General features: G+C 58.1%; 2 protein-coding genes across 15 annotated transcripts in view; one reads left to right on the top strand and one right to left on the bottom strand.

The window, feature by feature from the left end:
- Positions 1-1,984, top strand: part of ENTREP2 (endosomal transmembrane epsin interactor 2) — a 455,758-nt gene extending 453,774 nt beyond the window's left edge. For 2 of the 3 annotated variants that reach the window (XM_055278517.2, XM_063639057.1), the window contains one exon: positions 611-1,984. In XM_055278517.2, the coding sequence (XP_055134492.1) occupies positions 611-634 (24 nt within the window). In that variant the 3' untranslated portion in view covers positions 635-1,984. The remainder of the gene's footprint in view (positions 1-610) is intronic. The other variant, XM_063639058.1, reaches the window with a different exon arrangement.
- The window catches only part of APBA2 (amyloid beta precursor protein binding family A member 2), a 231,448-nt gene continuing 212,205 nt past the window's right edge, over positions 1,323-20,565 (bottom strand). For 11 of the 12 annotated variants that reach the window (XM_055278513.2, XM_055278504.2, XM_063639044.1 and 8 more), the window contains 6 exons: positions 17,490-17,675; positions 13,698-13,877; positions 12,431-12,643; positions 10,888-11,007; positions 5,198-5,338; positions 1,323-2,577 (listed from right to left, as the gene is read on the bottom strand). In XM_055278513.2, the coding sequence (XP_055134488.2) occupies positions 2,506-2,577; positions 5,198-5,338; positions 10,888-11,007; positions 12,431-12,643; positions 13,698-13,877; positions 17,490-17,675 (912 nt within the window). In that variant the 3' untranslated portion in view covers positions 1,323-2,505. Of the gene's footprint in view, positions 2,578-5,197; positions 5,339-9,863; positions 10,231-10,887; positions 11,008-12,430; positions 12,644-13,697; positions 13,878-17,489; positions 17,676-20,565 lie in introns of those variants that run through there. The other variant, XM_055278514.2, reaches the window with a different exon arrangement.

The following is a 20,565-nucleotide window of genomic DNA, read 5'->3' on the forward strand; positions in this document are numbered from 1 at the left end:
CGGGGTTTCACCATGGTCTCGATCTCCTGGCCTCGTGATCTGCCCGCCTCGGCCTCCCAAAGTGCTGGGATTACAAGCGTGAGCCACCGCGCCCGGCCTAAATACAGGTTTTTTAAAGAGGTGTATGATTTGGTGGGAGTCCTGCCTGCATGTCCTTAGCTAGCCAGGGCTCTCTCCCTGGGACCTGCTTCCCTGCCTTGTCCTGGGCACGGCAGGAATGTCCCCCTTGGCCTCCTGAGTGGAATCCCATTCCCTCCAGCTTTGACTCAGGTGACATTTCTTTTCATTCCCCAAGGATGTGGCCATCCCTGGCATTCTTGTTTGTTGGCCAGGTCAAGAATTGTATTTGCTTTTCATTCTTCAGCATATTCAGAGCGAGTGCATATACATTTCGGCATATACACAGCTCTCTGTGACAGTCTCCTACGGAACAGCTTTCTTTGCCTCTACCATGTATACTTTCTGGGAAGAGGGAGGCACGAAGCTGGAGTGCGCCTTGAAAGGCTGTCTCTTTCATATGCCCCTGATGGCCAAGGTCACACTGAAGCAAGCCCTTGGCCCACACCCTCTGGGCGGCCAGGTGAGAGTAAGTCTTCTCCTTACTCTGCAGTTCCCCAAGAATCCTGGGCCCTGAAGGTGGTCAGTGCCCACAGCGTGGAGCTCATGCCGCTGTGGGCAGGCCAAAGAGGAAGGCTCCTGCCCATCCAAGACCCACGGCCTAACCCTGCTGGACACCAGGCCCCCGCCTCTGACCAAAGCCCATGCTTGCTACCTGGCTTTCCCACACCAGGTGATACCAGAACGGTGGCCATGAAGAAAGGTAAGTGCTGGCAGAGCTGCCAGAATTGTCACTCTAGACAGGCTGCAAAGGACCCACAGGGTGCAGACAGGGTGCTGGGATGGGCAGTCCGGCTTTTACACACACACACACACACACACACACACACGCATTCACACCTTTCCCAGGGGCCATTCACGTTGAAATCCGAAGAAGCCCAAGGCTCCCTGATTCCATTAGTGCTCTGCGGACGTGTCTCCCCACTGGGGCAAGTGGGTCAAGAACCTGTCGCTGACCCTGTTACCTGTCAGCATTGCTGGCACCTCTAGTTGCAGCGGGGCATTGCCCAGCTGACACCTGGTGCCCAGAGCGCCCACCCACCGAACTCATTAGTGACAGCTTCCAAGTTTCAGGATCCAGGAGGAGCACAGAGCAGCCGCAGCTGCCACAGCATAGTGAACTTGCAGAGCCGCATCCAAGCTGTGAATGAGAGGACAGGCAGGCACCCGCCGCTCTCAGGTAACAGACCAGTCACACACACGGCTTTTCATCACGACTTCAGGTTTATTAGTGATATGCGCGAAGTCTTCCTACGGGTAGCTGCATGCAACACACGGCACTCCTCGAATACAGTCATCCTAAAGCTTTAGTTACTGCGTGGTAAGGCTTCTTAAGTCACAGTGTATTCTTCAAGGCCTGGGCCAAAAAAAGAGAGAGACTTCGAGACAAGATGACATCAGATTACATGGATCGCTAATGAATGAACCAAGCTGGACTAGATCTGACTTGATCTACACACATGCCACTACTGCTCAGGGCCGCCGCGCCACGCTGGCCAAGGGGTCTGCACTCACGGCTGGCTGCCTTAGGCGCGGCCGAGGTCGCGTTTTCTAGAGTGGGTTTCGTTTCCTCGGGGGAGCATGTGTGTGGATGTGTGTAGATCGATTTTAAAAAGAGGGGGCAGACGCCTGTGCCCTCCTTGTCTCTGTGGGAGCCCTGCCCGGGGATACAGCCGGGTGGGAGGGTGCCCAGAAGAGATGACGGGAGAGGCAGGTGTGGTCATTGGTCACATTGGAAAACCCTAGAGTCTGAAAAGCAGCCTGCCAAAATAAAAAAGTCCAAACAGTAATAATATCTAAATAAATAGGGAGTTTTCATGTTGTGGCCATCATCCTTTATTTACAATCAATCACATGTCCCCAACCTTTCATTACAAGTCATGTCCTGGGAGCCGGGCTGCCCATGTCCCTGCAGTCAGTGGCAGAGGCAGCTGTTTGGGACCATTGCGGGGGCCCCACAGGACCCCAGACGTCCCAGCCAAGGGGGCGGGAGGCAGGGGTGACGGCTGCCCTGCCCCAGGAGCCGCGTCCCTCGGAGGCGCCAGTTCGCTCCGCACAGCTTCAGGGAGGAAAGACACACACTCCACACCACGCACAGCTACCGAGACACACCCTGGCTGGTGCAGGGAGAAGACAGTCCAGAACGTGGCAAAATACTTGAACGCTTTACAAACATTTGTTCTGTGACTCTCCTTTGATAAAGACATACCCCTTTTTGGCAAAATGAAAACAAAAAAATCAAGTGGGTGGTGAGGGCACACCCTTTGGGCAGCCAGCGTCTGTGGCTGGGCTGTGGTGTCAGGGTCAAGTCTGTGGCCCAGCTCCCAGCTCCTCTGAGCCCAGGCGGCCCTGCCCGGTGTCCAGGCTGCGTGGCCAGGCTGGGGGCGCCTAGATGTACAGCGGGGTCTCCTGACCCGTGAGGAGCCTGAACATGGCGGCGGGCATGGTCTTCATGTGGATCTGCGGACAGAGACAGAAGGCTGAGCCGCTGCCCTCCCACAATCAGGTGAACGCAAACAACAGAGGCAAACCCCCCAAGAGTTCTGCTTCAAATGCCCATCTCCTAGAGTGAAGGAGGAAGGCCAGCCTGCCCAGGCCTGGGGGCACTTATGATGCCTTCCAGATGCGGCAGACTGAGACTCCGGGCCCCCATCCCTGGCTCCAGAGGAGTCAACACGGTTGAGTGCTAGTTTTGCTTCCAGTCCAGCTGACACCCGGGGGTTGAGAAATTGGACTTCTAGTGGTGACAACAGTTTGCCCATCCACTGGGGCTGGCTGGGGGTGGCCAGGCCTCGGCAGAAACTGTGAGGGGTGCACTCTGCTTCAGTGAGGAGGAGACCAACGGGGGAAGACACACACACCCCTTCTTACAAAACACACACCGGCCAGGCAAGTGTGCTGGGGGCTGGGAACAGGCTCGCTGGGGCGCAGGGCACCTCAAGTCCTTAGCTTTTGGGGATCGGTGAGCAAATGACCCTTTGGGGCCTGGCCTCGAGCCCTGACTCCAAAGGAGCTGGGTATACAAGCAAGGCCTCAGACCGCCCCAGGGAGACCAACCGTGTGAGTGGCACGCCTTGTAATCCTTCTCTGGGGACACTGAGAAGGAGCAGACTCCAAATGTCTGCTTCAAGAACAGAAGAGGAGCTCTGCTGCCCACTTCTCCTCCCCTGAGCACGACGCTCTCCCGTCTTGTCCCGGACTGTGCTGGGCTGCGGCCTCGGGATGGGGGCCCTCGCACTGTCAGGGTCGGCTGCCGCAGGCGCCGCTGGCCTCCCCACGGGGTACAGCCGCCGTACATCTGCTCCTCCTCAAGCAAGCAGGTCTCGGGCCCTGGGCTGAGCAGCCCAGAAAGCCACATCGCGCAGCTCTGCTTCTGAAGTGTTGCCCGCCCTCCCCCGCCGGGATCTGTGTGGCCAGTGTAGATTTCCGCTGCTCCTGCCCCCGGCACGGGCTTCCTCCATCAGTCTATTCCCCGGCGTTCCTCAACCGGAAACCCACCCCGAAGCCCCTCGCAATGGCAAGCCTTGTTTGTCAGTGACTCATGTTCCGCGTGGGCTCAGAGCTGCTGGAAACAGGCACCATAACCTCGGCAGGGCTGAAAGGATTCCGATGCCCTGGCCGCCTCCTGCCTCTTCCCCGTTCTCCCGCCCGCTCCTCCACGGGTGGATTTCCTCACAGGTGTGGGGCTCATGGCCGTGGGAGTGGCCGCTTCAAAGCATCTACTTGGGAACACTGGCTTTTCCTTTCTTTGAAGCCATCAAAGGGAGGCTGGTGTCCGCCTGGCCCCTCCTCCTCCTAAGCCAGACCCCTGCCCCGACCAGTCCAGGGAAAACAGGCCTCCCAGCTCCCAGCCGACCCTGCAGTGCACAAAATACAAGTGTGCCGATGTGGCTCCGGGAGACCTCATCCGAACACAGGCTGCAAGGATGGTCTCCACGCACTCAGCCTCACAGAGCCACCAGGGGGAGCACCACAGACCACCCGGCCTGCCGCTGCTGTCCCCAGACCCAAACTCCCTGCCCGGTCCCCAGCGGGCCCCTCTGCAGGCCAGGCTCCTCAGCTCTCAGCCTCCCGCCTCGTGCGGCCACCACGCTTCCCAGAGAGCCTGCAGCCCCTTAGCGCTGAACACCCCTTCACACACACCCCCCCACACACACACACCCCCACTCACACTCTCCTCCACACCCCCATGCCTCACACCCACTCACAGACCCACAGCCACAGTCCCGCACACATACACTCATGCTCGACACCCCATGCTCACACACGCCCACAGCCACACACCCCTGCACACACCCACACTCGCACTCCTACCCCCCCGTGCTCTCACACACACGTACATCCACACTCACCCCCCACACACACTCCACATGCACACTCTCAGGTACATTCACACAGCCACACACCCACACCCACCCACTCATGTACCCTTACACACCCACATGTGCACGCACACACTCGTTTCCCACACCTGCCCACACTTATCCACTCATGCTCTCACACGTCCACATGCACACACCCACACCCGCAGCGCACTGGCCAGGCCTCCCCCGGTATACGTGCCACCCCCGCAGCACCATCTCCCCTCCCAATGATCCTGCCACCTTGTGAGCTCTGGAGGAAAACCTGCACCTCCCCCACACCATCCTCGCACTGCTGTGGAAGCGACGCCAGAAAGAACTGGACTGCGGGGCATTTAGCCAGTGAAGCAGGACAGGGCAAGCAGCCTGGCTGTGGGAGGGGATGGCCGGCAGGGGCAGAGAGGCAAGCCTGCCAGGGTGGCCATAGCTGTGTGCCCTGCAGAGCTTCTGAACTGGACGTACAGGTCCAGTCCCAAAAGTAGTGTCCAGGGAGCACCCCCAGCAGCCTGTGCCCTCCCGGCTGCTCAGTTAGAGCCAGACCGGGATGGACCCAAATCACCTGCCGCTCCATTCACCCTTGTCACAGCAGCCCCAGTGGGAGACACAGCCTGGCTGACCTTCAGACGCCCTGTGTCCTCTGGAGCGGGGGAGGCTCATGGAGGGCAGGCGGGAGCACGTGGGCACCGGCATGCAGAGGCACACCCAAAGTCCCTGCTTACCTCTCCGACCGAGTTGGACAGAGCTTGGACTATCTTCTCATGGGCTGTGGCCACCACGCTCTGCCCGTTGATCTCGATGATGCGGTGGCCCACACGGACGCCCCCTCGCTCAGCAATGCCCCCTCTCATGAGGCTGCAGATCTAAGCAGACATGGCCAGGTCAGCACACATGTTCCAGCCACCCCCGACGGGCACTCCACCATGTCCCCAAAGATGGGACATGCAGAAGGAAAAGCGCCACATGATGAATACGTGCACGTGCAATTCGCTGACTCACAGACAGCGACGCTTATGATCTGGAGTATGTTTCCTTAAAACAAAACACTCAATGCCATGGTGTGTGGGGAGCCAACAAGTTTTCTGACTCCCACAGTGGAACCTGCTCCCAGCTGCACCTCCCCCAGGGTCCCTCCCTTTGTGGTCAGGCTGGAGACTGGTGACATAGCCCAAGGCCACTGCCACCTGGCCTCCTACGGCAGAGCCTGGTTACCATCCTGGAAGACAGGCACTTAGCTGGTGGGCAGGAGGGAAAGGAGAGGCAGGCTATCCCCTGGCCACCAGAAAGGTGGGGCATCTGTTCTGTCAAGTGAAGGCTCTCTTTGCCGGATGCCCAAATGCTGTACATAGAGAGGGAAGAGTCACTTTACTCCTATATCCCCCCAACAAGTGACATAAGGGCATTTTGTGCCAAACATATTGGTTCTGGTTTTTTTGGAGACAGGGTCTCATTCTGTCACCCAGGCTGGAGTGCAGTGGCGGGGGCTTCCATTCCAGCCTAAAAGTGACACCAAACAGATGGACAGGAGGGCCTGGGAGCACCTGTGACCACAAGACTGGACAGAATGGAAAACAAGCACCCTGCACACCCATGTTCACGGCAGCAGTGTTCACGGAAGCAGTGTTCACAACAGCCAAGGGTGACAGCACGGACTAGCAGCGAAACAGAATGTGCTCTAGGCCTGCAGGGAAACAGTACTCAGCCCTGGAGAGGAAGGAGAGTCCAAAGTGTGCTACAACACGGACAGACCTCAGGGACACTGCTGCGTGACACAGGCCAGGCACACAACAAACACTGTGTGATGCCACTGATGTGAGGTACCTGGGGTAGTCAGAATCACAGAGACAAAGTAGAAGTGGGGGCCACCAGGGGCTGGGAAGGAGAAATGGGCCGTGGTGCTTAGTGGGGACAAAGTTCTCATTGGGGAGGAGGAAGATGTGCAGGAGAGCGCGGTGGCCATGGCTGCCTGATATGCAGATGGACTGACTGCCACAGAACTCTGCACTTCAAAATGGCTATGATGCTCGATTTTATGTTATAGATATATTTTACCACAGTTATTTTTTAAATGAAAACAAAAACCAGAAAAATGGATGTCCAAGGAGAATTAGGACTAGAAGAGAAGGGGGTGGGGAGAGGCAGATTCCATACTGCAAGGCAGCTCTTTCGCCACCCCGGGGCCCTCTTATCCTGGAGAAAGGAGACTGTGCTGAGCCCTGGAAGGAGGCGAGTGACCTGGGATGGGAGAAGCACAGACTCACCTGTCCCAAACACACATGCATGCACACACACATGTGCAGACACAGACAACTGTGAGGGGGCCTCCCCCTCTCCTACACACCAGCACCCAGATTTCTGCAGCAGGCCCATATCTCATCTGACTGCTCGCTCTGGGTGCTAAGCACTGCCACCTGCCACAGGGAATGTTTCTGTGGTCATCGGGGAGAATTGCTGCAGGTCGGGGCAGGAGCTGATAGACTCCTAGCCAGGTATCCTCCAGCGCCTGCACATGCTCCCCAGGTGGCCGGGTACGTGGAGGCTGAGGGGACCCCCAGTCCCTGCCCACCAGCTCCCCGGGATACAAGGTACCGAGTGGCTGCCCCAGGCCAACTGGAGACAGGACTTCAGGCGAAGGGCCTGGCAAGGACGGGAGGACACTGGTGAGCGCTTCATTGGGCATGGTGGGGATGGGGGTGCCCAGAGAGGTGACACCAAGGAAAGCGCCCCACTGCTGCAGGGCCGGGGGCAGCAGAAGCCCGGGGTTCCAGGCTCCTGAAAGTAGAGGCCAGGGCCCTTGGGACTGCAGGTCCCATCCTGAGCATGCTGTGAGGGATGAGGGGCTTGGACCAGAGTAGCCAGCACCCTCGGGTCTCCTGAACGTTATCGCAGGCTCATTGCTCCCTGGAGGTCCCGGCTGGGCAGTGGAGCCCCAGTGCACCTCAGCCAGGCAGATGCCTGGACATGGCCCTGGGGTGGATGAGCCCTGGCCTGCAGGGGCACACGTGGCAGGTGCTGTGACAGCCTCTGTGTCTAGGTGCACAGAGGGCCAAACGGGGACAGCCAGCCCCTACCCTCAACCCTCACCATGACCACGGGCACTCATGGAGCAGGTGCAGAGGAGCAGGTGCAGAGGGTGGGGTCCGCACCTGGGGGCCTGGAGGGCCCGGTGTTTACCGCCAGGCAGCCGAGGTACTCAGAGATGGTGAGTGATCTGTATGGCCGCCTGCATGCCATTTTCTGGATCACTGGGGAGATGGATCATAACTGTGCCGATTCATTTGCTTCATCTAAGCCTCCCTGGCACTCTCAGGGTGAGCTGTCCTGTATCCTGGAGAAAGCCCCTGAGAGCCAGCATTTGCCCCTCCCCTCAGCTGCCAGCCTCTCCCCTGCATCCTGAGCAGTGGGGCCTCAAGGAAGTGGGACCCCATTTCACAGACAGGGAGGCAGAGGCCAGAGGGTGGAACAACAGCGCATCCACGAGCAGGGCTGGGACCTTCAGACCCTCCTCGTCCCCAGGCGTGACCCAGTCGTGACCCAGACCACCCCCCAAGTTTCACAGACGCTTGGCCCTCCCATCACTCCGGAACTCAGACCCCGGACCCCGGGCAGAGACACCAAGCAGTGGGTGGCCCCTCTCTTTTGTATTGCCACCCCGGAGATTTTGTCTTCAGAATTGCACATGACCCCTTCCTCACTGCAGGCCCCGCAAGTCTGCTGCTGCCCTCAACCCTGCACCCCCTGATCTTCCGAGAAACCCCCGTCTGCACCACCACCCTCAGCTTCCTGGCCACTCGGACCCACATTGCCCCATCTTTGGGAGCTGCTCCAGACCCCTCTGCAGCTGCCCCGGAAGGCAGCTGGAGAGAGCCCTGGTGCCTGTCCGCTGCCCTCCACCCTGGCTTCACTCCTGCCCATTGCACTCTCCAGCTCTCTGGGAAGGAAGGCACAGAACCCTGCATCTGGGCTTGGCTGGGCTGCTCCAGGCTGTCCCCTCCTTTCCCATTCATGTTAATTTAGCCCCCCACAAAACACAAACCAGAGTCCTCCCCTTCATCGTCTCTTCTCCCCTTCTCCCCACCAGTGCTCCACATGGCTGTGTGACCTGGGGCAAGTCACTAAACCTCTGTGTGCCCCAGCTTCTCCAGTTCCTGTGCTCCTCAAGGGGTTATAGTTTGGGGGAGACCAGCAGTCTGAGGGGGCATCAAACTCATCCTGGGCAGTGCTATATTCACAGGCCCTAAGAGTAGGCAGCCCTCAGGCCACTCCATGGTGGGGAAAGCCAGCCTCTCCTGCAGGGCTCACAGCGACAGGGCTGTCAGTGAGCAGCACTGGCCACCAACCCAGGCCCACCTGCCTCCTAGGCTGGGCAAGAGGGTGCAGGAACAGGACAAGCAGCTCCCCAGTGCCACTCAGGAGGCAAAGGCGGTGTGGTCACCAGGTTTGGCCAGGCAGGGGCAGCCCTGGGGACACCACACAGCGCCCCAGGCTCTGCACAGCAGGGCTCCTCGTGAGGGCTGCAGGGCTGTCAGTCCCCAGCTTCCTCCCCTGTCCCCAGTGCTGGGGTGGGAGGCACACAGGCAGGGCCTGGTGATGGTCGGGGGTGCAGGAGCCCAGAAGGCTGTCCCAGCCCTCCTCCCTGGGGCCCAGCCATGCCCATCCACAAAGTGCTCACAGCAGCTGCAGACAAGGGCCCCAGCTGATTTTCTGAAGAGCCCCCAAATTAGCTGGGGCAACTGCTTGTGCCCAGGTCACGTGTATGCAGAGCAGTCAGGCAGAGCCGGACCAGGCCAGACCACCAGCTGGCCAGCTCCTGCGGCAGGCACACTGTCCTGGACAGAAGTCCCAAGTGGGGTGCAGACAACTCGTCCTGGCACCTGTGCCAGGTCCAGGGGCCACAGGGCCTCCTCCTTAGCAGAGACTAGGACCAGGGGGCCCACCCTGGATAGCTTGGGGTACTTCATGGATTTTCTCAGCTGATCTTCACAAGCACCTTTTGAGGGGAATCCAGTGAGCGTAAGTGACTTGCCAAGGGTCACACAGCAGGGAAGGTATGGCTGACACTGGCGATGCCCCTGTCCCTCTTCGTTCTGGGGACCGGCTGGCCCCCCCTTCCCAGCCTCCCCATGGTTCCGTGGCTGAGCTATCTGGCCAGTGGGCTGTGGGCAGAAATGACAAGGGCCACTTCTGCCCTGGCCCTGAAAACCTTCACAAGGTCTTCTGAGCTGCCTTTCTTCCTGCAGTGCCAGCCAGACACAGAGCACCCAGTGGGGGCTGCCAAAGCCCAGCTGAGGGCAGAGCCTGGGCCCCTGAGTGGCTTTGTGGAGTGAAGCTCAGCCCCACCACCCCCACTGCAAATTAGACTGCAGCATGAATAAGCAATAAGCTCTCAGTATATGGAGATTTGCAGAATCTTTTTTATAGCAGCAAATTTGCTCTGACGCAGCAGGGTCAGAGATGGGCCCTGAGCCCAAGCCCTGGGACTCCACCCTGACGGTGGGTATACCCCTCCACGCTGCTTCACCAGAAAACAATGGAGAAGATTTGGTAGTCCTTCTAGAATGTTCTCCCACTGTCTTTCCTCTCTGGCTGTGGATGGGCACACACCCTCCCCATCATCTCCACATCACTCCCACTCCAGCCCGCAGTGTCTCTCCTCCTGGGCTCCTTCATACTCAGGGCTGGTTTAAACAATTTGGGTATCACCAGCCCTTTTTTTCTTTACTCCACTTGGTGGCCACATCTCTGCCCTCTGGGTCTTTTGCAGGAGGAAAAACAAAGGAAAAAGAATTCAGGCCACTCAAATGCAGGTCAATGAGAGGGTGGAAACTCTGGGCTAAAGAACTTTGGCCTGGGGAACTGGTACAGGTTTTTGGCCAGAACCACACTAACTCAAGCCCAGCATCACCTCCTCCAGGCAGCACTCCTGCCTTCCCATTGCCCGGCACAAAGCCTAACACAGAGCAGGTACTTCACAGAGCAGGTGCTTCACAAATGTCTGCTGAACGGCTGAGTGAACAAGCGAATGATGAGTACATGAATGAATGAACGAGTGAACATCTGTTTGTTGAACACAGTAAGTGATGCCACAATTGGTTGTGTCCAAGCTACAGTGGCTGGTGAAGTCTGCTGCCCTCCCTCTAAAGCAGGGGATAACCACCATGGGGACAAGGGAGCCTGGGAAAGGCTGGAGGGGCCCAATCCACAGCCATGCCCTGGCCCTCCCCTTCTACCCAGGACCTTCCGGAGAGCCCTGGAAAGTTCCTGCCCCGGGTGGCCTGGCTGTGGGCAGCTGCACCCACGGGCCAGGTCCTACCAGGCTGCCAGACATAGCCTGCCCCATTGGACGGGAGCTGCTCCCCCTCCCTGGGCCCTGCAGCGGTGGTGGTGGCCCAGGGCAGGAGGGGGAACTTACAATTCCATTCTGCACGCTGAAGCCCAGCTGGTACTTGAGGTCTGGCCGCTTGATGAGGACCGTGGTGACCGGGGGACAGCTGACAATGTTGAGCTTCACCTGTGTCTGGTTCTTCAGGCCCTGCAGAGCACGGGGACAGGAGTCACAGGCTGGGCCTTAGACATCAAGTCCGACCCAGGATGAGTGAGGCTGGCAGGGTGGAGGCCGGGGGCAGTGAGAACACACACTGGGTGAGGCAGGCAGTCCCCTCTCAGCCTCAGTAGCCCCTCTGTGCAGCGGGGAGGAGCCTCGCCCTGGCCCTTACCAGGGCTGCCAGGTTTCCAAGGCGGCACTACGCCCTCTGTCCCACCATGCTCAGGGTGCCTCTGCCCTGGGGAAGATGAGCCGCTGCAGGAGCGAGCCCAGGCTCTGAGTGCCACTGGGCAGAACCAATGCGCCCAGCACCAGGTCACCCTCAGGGTGTCGAGGGGGCCATCATCTGCTGAATTCAGGAGAGCTTCCTATGGAAGGATGTGGGGACACCTTCCTCAAAACCCAATGCCCTCCAAGGACGGACCTCCCGTAGGGCAGGGAGTGACCGCACAGCAAATTTCTGTGAGGACACAATTGTCAGCGGGTGCACCAGGCCGCCGGGGTCCGGTGGGGGTGAGGAGGCACAGGGAGGAACCCAAGCCTCCACCTGGGAGCTGCAGCCCTGGGAGGGGGGCCTCAGCTGCTGAGCCCTCTGGTGCCACTGGTGGAGGCCTATCCCGTGTCTCTCTGTGTGGCTGCCCAATGGACAGAAGCTCTGCCAGGCCAGCTCCTAGAGCAGTCTATGGGATGCCCTGGCCTGGGGAATGCCCTTCATCTCTCATGCTGAACAAAGAGGAGGAAGGCGCTTCCTCCAGCACCAAGACCACAGCAGGGTGGGGAGGAACATGCCACAGAGGGCTGGGGGCCAGGCCACAGCTGGGTCACAGGAGCCGCCAGCAGCAGGCAGAGCCCACTCCTTCGCAGGAGGCCAGTGTGAAGGCCCCCACCCCACGTGCCGGTGACCCTTCTGCCTGACCCCTCACAGTGACAGGCAGCACCTCCCAAAGCTGCAAGCTCACGAGTCTGATGGTCAGGGTGGCCTCCTTACTTAAGGGAACCTGCGTCCCAGCACCCAACCCATGCAGGGTGCCACACCTCCCCAGCCCAAGAGCACTGAGGGGGTTTCCCAGAAGCGGGACTTTCAGTGCTAACCTGGCCAAGTCCCAGGCAGAGCAGGATAAGCTGGTCACCCTATACTCACTGGTTCTTGGGCCCTTGCCCAGGGCCACATGGCTCGGTACGGGGTTCAGACAACCCCTCCCCTCCCACCCCAGGGCAGCCCGGGTCCACCTCTGATTCAGACATGGGGAATGGTCTTGAGTTCAAATTTTGATGCCATCATCGACCAGTCACCGGGTGGGTCTCCCTGGGCCTCAGTTTCCCCATGGGTGAAGTGGGGATTGCAGCAAAGTGGGGATCAAGTGAGGCAGGACTGAGGCGACCCCTGGTTGGAGGGTCCCAGGGTGCCCACCTTGATGATGCCTTGGCAGGTGGCGAGGGGCAGCCCCACCAGGCTGGTGCCATTGATGGACATGATCTGGTCCCCGATGCTCAGCTTCCCCGAGCGGGCGGCCGGGCCGCCATTCATCATGTTGGCCAGGATCACCGTGGGCAGGATGGAACCCCAGCCCGACTCCACCACCACCACGCCCAGGATCTCGCCCTTGTGCTTCTCCAGCTGCAGCTGCAAAGGGATCAGCAGTGTGAGAGGGGCTGGCGGCAGGGACTGGGGCCTCTGCCAAGGACCCACAGGAGGATGAGGCTGACCCTGTCCTGGCACATCCTGCCCTGCCCTGGGATCCAAGGCTGGCTCATCTCAGCCAGGAGAGGTCTTGGGCTGGGAGCCCTGCCCACCCACCCCCAGCCTCACCCACTCTGGCTCCCACACCTTCCTGGGGTCTACCCAGCAATCCTGGGAACCTGGAAGCACAGACCCCCTATCCCCACCCATGCCTGGCATTGACCCCATCCCCACCCATGCCCAACATTGACCTTCCCACCCCAAGCAGGGCTCCAGTGTCCTGGTTCCTGCTCCTTCCACCCCACCACACCCACAGAGGCCAGAGGAATGTTCTCAGACTCCCATACCCATACCCTGCCCCTGGCCTTCATTCTTGTTGGAAAAGTCCTTCTACTTTTATTTCCTCTCAAAGGTCACTGTCTCAGAAACTGCCTGGAATGTCTTCAGCAAGAAACCAGGATCACGCATTCACCCATTCAACAAGCAGCAGAGACCATCCACTCATCCACAGCAGACAGAATCATTCAGCCATTTATCAAACAGTCCAGGTATGGGCCATCCCCAGGGAATTTGTTCCTCTGCCCATAACAACTTTCCAAAGTCTCCTGGGGGAAGCCACTGGGACTAGCTAAGGCCTCTGCTACTGGTGGCTTCCAGCCTCCCCTGCCAGAGTCCCCAAGCTCCCTTTAGAGATGCCACATGCTTTTCAGAAAACCTCCTGGGTGCTGAGCGCTGGTTGATGATAATAGCAGCATTAAAAGGCGCATTTTCGAGGTCATTAAAGCTGACTGTAATCAGCTTCTTTGTTACAAACACCTCATTTCACACTCAAGTGCTCAGCTGGAAGGCAGGAGCGAGGTGCACATTCTGGGCCATATTCGAGTCTGATAGGAAGGCAAGGGTGTGCGTGAGGACCCCGGGAAGGCTCGCTCTGCAGGAGCTCAGGGAGCAGAAGCTGGCAAATGCGGCCTCCCTGAGGCTGGTGGGTGTGGCTTACCTCCTTGCAGTTCTCCGAGTTTGAGAAGTGGATGAGGTCGTCGTTGTACATCTCCTGGGTGTTGATGATGTCGCTGTACTCCTTCTGGCTCAAGTCTTCGGGGTTGATGCCATTGGCTCGCAGGAACTCCTGGTAGGCCACGCTGAAGGCCTGGCCGATGGACTGGGCGATGAGCTGGGCCTGTGCAGAGGGCAGGCCCGCTGGAGACAGGCACGTGGCACAGGCTCCCCGCAGCCTCCTCAGCAGGGGCTGCAGCAGGGCTGGGTGCAGGATGCACCCGTAAGCCTTCAAGGGGGCCCTTGCTCGGGCTTAGAAGAACAAGAAAGAAACTGGGGGCCCTCCCTCATCTGATGAAGGCTGTCTCCCACCAGCATTCCACTGTGAGCGAACCCCAGTGTTGCCCTGAACCCCAAAGGGTCTGCTCCTGACTGTCCCTGCCTAAGCTGTGGCATGGCCCAGATGCTCCAGGTCAAAGCTGTTTCAAAGAAAGTCTGGGACAACAATGAATTATTTACTACATGTCATATTTTTGTTGCTTTTTTTTTTCTTTTGAGATGAGGTCTGGCTCTGTTGCCCAGACTGGAGTGGGAATGTAGGTGAGCACAACCACATCCAGCTAATTAAAAAAAGTTTTCTTGTAGAGACAGGGGTCTTGCCATATGGCCCAGGCTGGTCTCAAACTTCTGGACATAAGTGATCCTCCTGCCTTGGCCTCCCAAAGCGTTGGCATTGCAGGTGTGAGCCACTGCACCTGGCCCCATCTGTATTTCCTTTCCACTCATCTGATGCCGAAAATGGACTTTCATTGTGTTTTCCGGGAGCATTGTGCTGCTAGTTGTCTACCCTGCATGTATTTATCGGTAGCAGCAGAACCCAGTGCCCACTGGAAGCAGAGGGTGTGCCTGGCTGCTCTTCTAGGGATGTGTGGCTGTGCCAGGCCGGGCCTGCAAGACATGAGACCTAGGACTCTACACAGGCCCCATGGAGCACATCGCTTCTTTCTACTTCCGCTGAGCTGCTTCAGTGGACATCATCGACTCTGACATGGCAGACCTGAACATTGACACAGCACTCAGGGCCTGGCCGGCCGCCTGCTGGTGAGCAGACAGGAGACAGTGGGAGGTGAGAGAGAGCTGTACTGAGCTCCCGGAGGTCGCCAAGCAGGCTGGCAGCTGTGCAGCCCTGGGAGCGCGGAGGGGCTCTTGGCGGCCTCGGTGACGCCTCAGCCCACAGCGGGGCCTCCTGCCAGGCACTGGGCTGTGTGAGCCCTCCTTATGCGCTGTCCTGCTCCTCACCTGCCTCCTCAACTGCCCTCAAGGGGGTTCTGCACGGGCCCCCCCAGCAAACCCCTACTCAACAGTATCCCAAAACAAGTGAAAACAAGGGCTTTGGCCTCAATTCCCTTCCCACTCTCCACGTGGCAGAATGTAAGAGTAGCAGATGAGTGAATGCATTGGGAAAGGCAAGCTGGGCCGGATTAGAAGCGCGCAGCAGGCGGCCTACCCTCTAGCAGGCGTGGAACTGCCCTCCCTAACGGGCCCTAAGCGGTTTCCAGGACTTGCCGGTTCCCACGCCCAGCATCTCTTCCGCGGCCAGACCCGGCTGGAGGCGCGACGCCCGGGGACCGCCAGATGGCGCCGCCGGGCTGGCCTGCGGAGTTGGTGAGCTGATGGGGCTCGGCGGGAGGGCCGGGGCAGCGCCCGCGCAGGAGAGGGTCGGGCCTCCGGGAGGAGCGGAGGGCTGTCCCCAGGCCTCTGCTTCTGTCTCCGCCTGACGAGGCCACCTGGCTGGGAAGGGCGGCCTGAGAGTACAGGAGCCCTGGAAGACCAGCTCCACCACCCACAGCCCTTGGACTCAACTTGGGCTCCCTCGGGCCACCCCCATTCTTCCTCCCTTTGGACGACATTCTCCGCCCCCGCAGAAGCTGCAAGCCCAGGGAGCCGGCTCCGCGGGGCTGCGCCTCCTTCAGGCGTTATCCAGGCCGCTGGTGTGCCGCCAGCCGCCGCCTCCCTGTCACTCCACGCCGGGTCCCGGCTGCCTCCTGGGAGGTGTGGAGTTCAGGGGGCTCTCTCTGCGGCTGGCACTTCAGAGAAGGGGTCGCCCTGCCGGCCCCAGCTCGCAGCCAAGCCTGTGGGCATTCACTGCTGTGAGGCCAGGAGCGCAACCCAGGCCCCACCCAAGGGCTCAAGCGGCCTCCTGCAGGTGGGCTGCGGGCAGAGCCTACAGGCGCTGGAGAGGTGGGGACCTGGAGGCTGCTGTGCGAGCAGGACCACCCTGAGGCCTCATCTACCCTGCCTCTCAGCCTCGCCTCATGTACCCAATACGGCATCCCCTAGATTTAACCCTCCGCATTGGCTGCACCTGGAAGCTCTCAGTGCCCATCGGAAACTCTCACCAGTTGACCACCACCCTTCGCCACCGGGCCTGCTCCTGGCCTCATTCCACCAGTACCTGTGGCCCACCCCCCATGCCAGGTCTCTCAGACATCCTCAGTCTCAGTCACACAGAAATGCCCATCCAGGTTTCAAGGGATGGAAGGAATGTGTGAGTGCGCTGTTGAAATGCTCTCTCCCTCCTGTAAATCTGCCATTGTGCCGAAGCATTTCAAGTGGACCCAACTTCTTAGAAAGAAGGTGACTGTGCCAGCCACAGGTTTGCACCCTGTCTTCAGTTTCCATGCTGTATGTAAGGATCATGACAATATGGGGACCATTCCCTATTGCCCAGGTCCCTGAGACACCCTCAAGTCCTTATGAAAAAGAACGCCCTGGCCAACTGCCCATGAAGTATGTATCTTTTTTTTTTTTTTTCCTGAGACGGAGTTTCACTCTTGTCGCCCAGGCTGGAATGCAATGGCGTGATCTCAGCTCACTGCAACCTCTACCTCCCAGGTTCAAGCAATTCTTCTGCCTCAGCCTCCCAAGTAGCTGGGATTACAGGCACGCACCACCACGCTTGGCTAATTTTTTGTATCTATAGTAGCGATGGGGTTTCACAATGTTGGCCAGGCTGGTTTTGAACTCCTGACCTCAGGTGATCCACCCACCTCGGCCTCCCAAAAGTGTTGGGATTACAGACATGAGCTACTGTGCCCAGCCATAGATCATTTTTTAAAATTTCACTCTGGCAACAGCCACAAAACGGGCTCACCATCAGCGCCCCCTGCTGGTCTGAGTAAGATCAGCCTCCAGGAAGGGCAGTTCCTCTCTGAGTTCCCCTCTCCGCCCTGCTGCTCCTTCCTCAGCCCCTCTGTCCCCCTCCAGGCTAAAAACAATGCTCTTCTCTAGCCCAAGGAGGGAGCCAAAGGGCGTGTGATCTTTTCCTGAGTCTCTGGTATCTTATACTTCAGAATCACTTTTTACTTGCTCGGAAGGCATACCACACGCAAAGGCAGAACTAAGCCTCATGTGCAGATGTGCCTTCTTTATACAGCATGCCAGCGCCATGCGAAAATTTGCATTTTAATAACAAAAGTTACGCAAAGATTAACTTCATTTTGAGTAGAGAAAATCTTTTGTAAAGGTATTTCTTCAAATAGCTCCCTTGTATATTTAACCATGGCTCAATTTATAAACAGCTCCTGAAGAACCTATTTCAAGAAGTAGAATAAGACTGTGTTCACTATCTTTGCAAACCCAGAGAGTATGCAAAAGATCACTGATCCACAGGAAACGTCAATAACGGCACGGAGGAGGCTTTCCACCTAAGGGTGGTTTCCACAGCGCCTGGATTCTGGAGCCGCCCTGGGCTGTGAACTTTGGGAGGGGAGTGCCCTGGCAAGGGCTTACTTACATCCTCCGACTCGAACACGTGGCAGATCATCTTATACTGCTTCTTGCCTTCCTGGGCCCCAGGCGTGGTCTCGATGCAGTCCTGAGAGGCTGACCGGGGCATGCGGCGTCTGGCCATCAACACCACAATGTTCCCAATGTCAGCGATGTAGGAGATGGTACGCAAGGCGTGGTCCATCATGGTCTCCTGTCAGAAGGGAGATGTCGCCACGTCAGGGAACACTACTGGGACAAGCCATTGAAAAGCACTCCAGGGCCGGGCGCGGTGGCTCAAGCCTGTAATCCTAGCACTTTGGGAGGCCGAGGCAGGCGGATCACCTGAGGTCAGGAGTTCAAGACCAGCCTGGCAAACATGGTGAAACCGCATCTCTACTAAAAATAAAAAATAGTTGGGCGTGGTGGCGGGTGCCTGTAATCCCAGATACTCAGGAGGCTGAGGCAGGAGAATCGCTTGAACCGGGAAGGCAGAGGTAGCATCAAGCCGAGATTGCACCACTGCGCTCCAGCCTGAGCAACAAGAGCAAAACTCCATCTCAAAAAAAAAAAAAAGGCACTCCAATTATTTGGGTTTCACAACCCTGATTCTCCTGACATTTGAGGCCGGATCATTCTTTATTGTGGAGGGCTGTCACGTGAACTGCAAGGTGTTAGGAGCATTCCAAGCCTCTCTCCAGGAGATGCCAGTAGCACCTCCCCCTTCCCAAGTGTGAGAACGAAAATTATTTCCAGCCATTGCTAAGTGTTCCCTGGGGGACAAAAATCACACTGGTTGAGAACCACGGCCCTAGTTAACAGAGCGTTTTAGGGTAATGATTTACAGTCAAAGTCACTCTGCCTTCATCTCAGTCCCAGCTTCCAAAATGGACTGTGCAGAACCCAGGGAGGTGTGATGTCAGGTGAGCTCTCGGGCTGTCTCTGCTGGAGCAGGGGCTTGCCATATAGTGAAACCCATACGCTCCGGGTGAGAGGCCACCCATGGCTCTGGAGAAGGGTCCCTTCTGAACGAGGTGCTCTCCTATGGGCCCAGGAGTGGCCTGGCCTGGCCTTCCTGCCGTGCAGAAGAGGAAAGCATCAAGGCCAATGTTTGTCACTCAATGAGCTCTTCCCAGGGAGCCCAAACAGCCTGGGCCTGGGTCAAGAGACACCAAGGTAGCCCACCTGACTTCAATTCCCTCGGCCTCTGGCAGGCCCATGACTCTTGATGGTTTTTTGTCCTTGGACAAGAATCTCCAGCCAGCATCTTGCCCACAACCCCTACCTAACAAGACTGCACACAAAGCTCAAAAAAACTAATCCACTGGTCTTTTATGCTTTTGTCCTCTGTTCACAAAAGAAACTCGAATGTTTCTGCAACCTCTGCACCTCATTTCTTCCTCACAGAATCCACTTTGCAGTGGATGCTGCTTCACCTTTGTCTCAGCTGCTGATTTTTTTTCTGGCCAAAGCCATGAGGCTGTTTCATAACCATAAGAGTCACCTTCCAGGGAGGGACACTGAAAGGAAACAGCTGGAGTGGCTCTTCAGCATCTCCTGATTTGTCACTGTCATAAATGCCTGAATCAATCCCCAGGTGTCAGAAACATGTTTCTTCCCCAGCTCCTATCAATGGCAGATCCCTCCTCCTCCTCACAGACAGAGGCTGCCTACCAACATGGCCACATCTGCTCTCCTGCCCTGACTGGCTACTTTGGCCTTCCCAGTCTCTCTCACCTGTTCCCTCCTCTCCAGCTCCTCTGCCCCAACAGCTTTAATTTGCGTGCCCTGTTCAGAATCCAAAGATCCAGGAGGGAAAGGAAAGGAAGGGAGAAGGGGCCAGTGGAGTGAACCCTGAACGGGGCCAGCCTAGGAGATTTCTCATCTCTCCTTCACAGGATCCAGTGGAAGAGTTACTCTTTCAGCTGGGGCTGTGGGTATTAGGAGGTTCAGAGATGTTCAGGAACTTGTTTAAGGCTATACAGCTCATGAGGATGGAGCCCAGCTTCAACCCCCAGGCCCATCCTCCCACCCCAGGTGTGGCACCCTCCATGTACACTGGCAAGAAGAGTTACCGGGGCAGGCCTGGCAGCTGTCCCCAGAAAGGCCCACCTGCAAGGCTGGCCCTCTCTGGCATCTGGGAACGTGGATCTCAGGAGGGTTCCCAGCACCCAAACTGACAAACATGGTTCCTTTTGCCTAAACCATTTGTGCAAACAACGTGGTCTAGGCTGGACACCTCTTTTCCCTCTGGGAGTCTGGAATATTGGTAGCTGCCAGGCAGAGGGTGCCTATGTGACCAGCTCCCAGTAAACACCTTGGGCTGAGTGTCTATGAGCTTCCCTGGTAGACACAACTTCATTCTGTTGTCACAGCCCCTTGCCAGGGAGTTCAGTGTGTCCTGTGTGACTGCGGGGAGGGCTCTGGAAGCCTGCACCCGCTTTGCTGATTCTGCTCTGGAGCCATCTGCTGAAATAAATCTCAGCTGTGAGTGCATTGAGTCCTGTCAGTCCTCCGAAACCATCCAGGCTGTGGTGGTCTTGGGGACCCCCAGCACAGGTGGGTGGTGAGGCATGGGGCTCGGAGGGTTGGGGGGAATCTAGTCCAGATGGTTTGCCCACAAAAGATTAGAAAATGGAGTCCAAGTCTGTGAAGTGTTGCAAGCCCAGTGCCTGAGCCCTGGCACCTGTCTCCCTGAGTTATCACCAAGTGCCAGGCTCCAGGAGGGGGCTGGTTCCAGGGTAGGGGAGTTCAGGACACAAACATCAGTGGGACAAGGCACAAGCCTGGACACAGGACAGACATGTGACGAGGAAGGGCGCCACTGTGCCCATATCAGGGTATGTGAGGGCCTGGAGGGTGGTCAGCGCACAGCGATGGGTTGGGAGTGGTGGGCTGCAGTGTAAGCCACATAGTGGAGGCTGCTGCCTCCTCTGTCCCCAGAGGTCAGGATCCCTGGGAGTGGGGAGCAGGGGAGGGCCCAGGTAGCCCAGCAGGTCTTCCCACCCACCTCCCACCCGCAGAGCCCTGGGGTGACACCAGTACGACTGCTACCTGCTGTGCACTCCTTGGTCATCCCACAGCCCGGGCTATGGGCCTTGGGT

This window comes from Symphalangus syndactylus, chromosome 5 (assembly GCF_028878055.3).
Source record: "Symphalangus syndactylus isolate Jambi chromosome 5, NHGRI_mSymSyn1-v2.1_pri, whole genome shotgun sequence".
Classification (NCBI taxonomy): Eukaryota; Metazoa; Chordata; class Mammalia; order Primates; family Hylobatidae; genus Symphalangus; species Symphalangus syndactylus.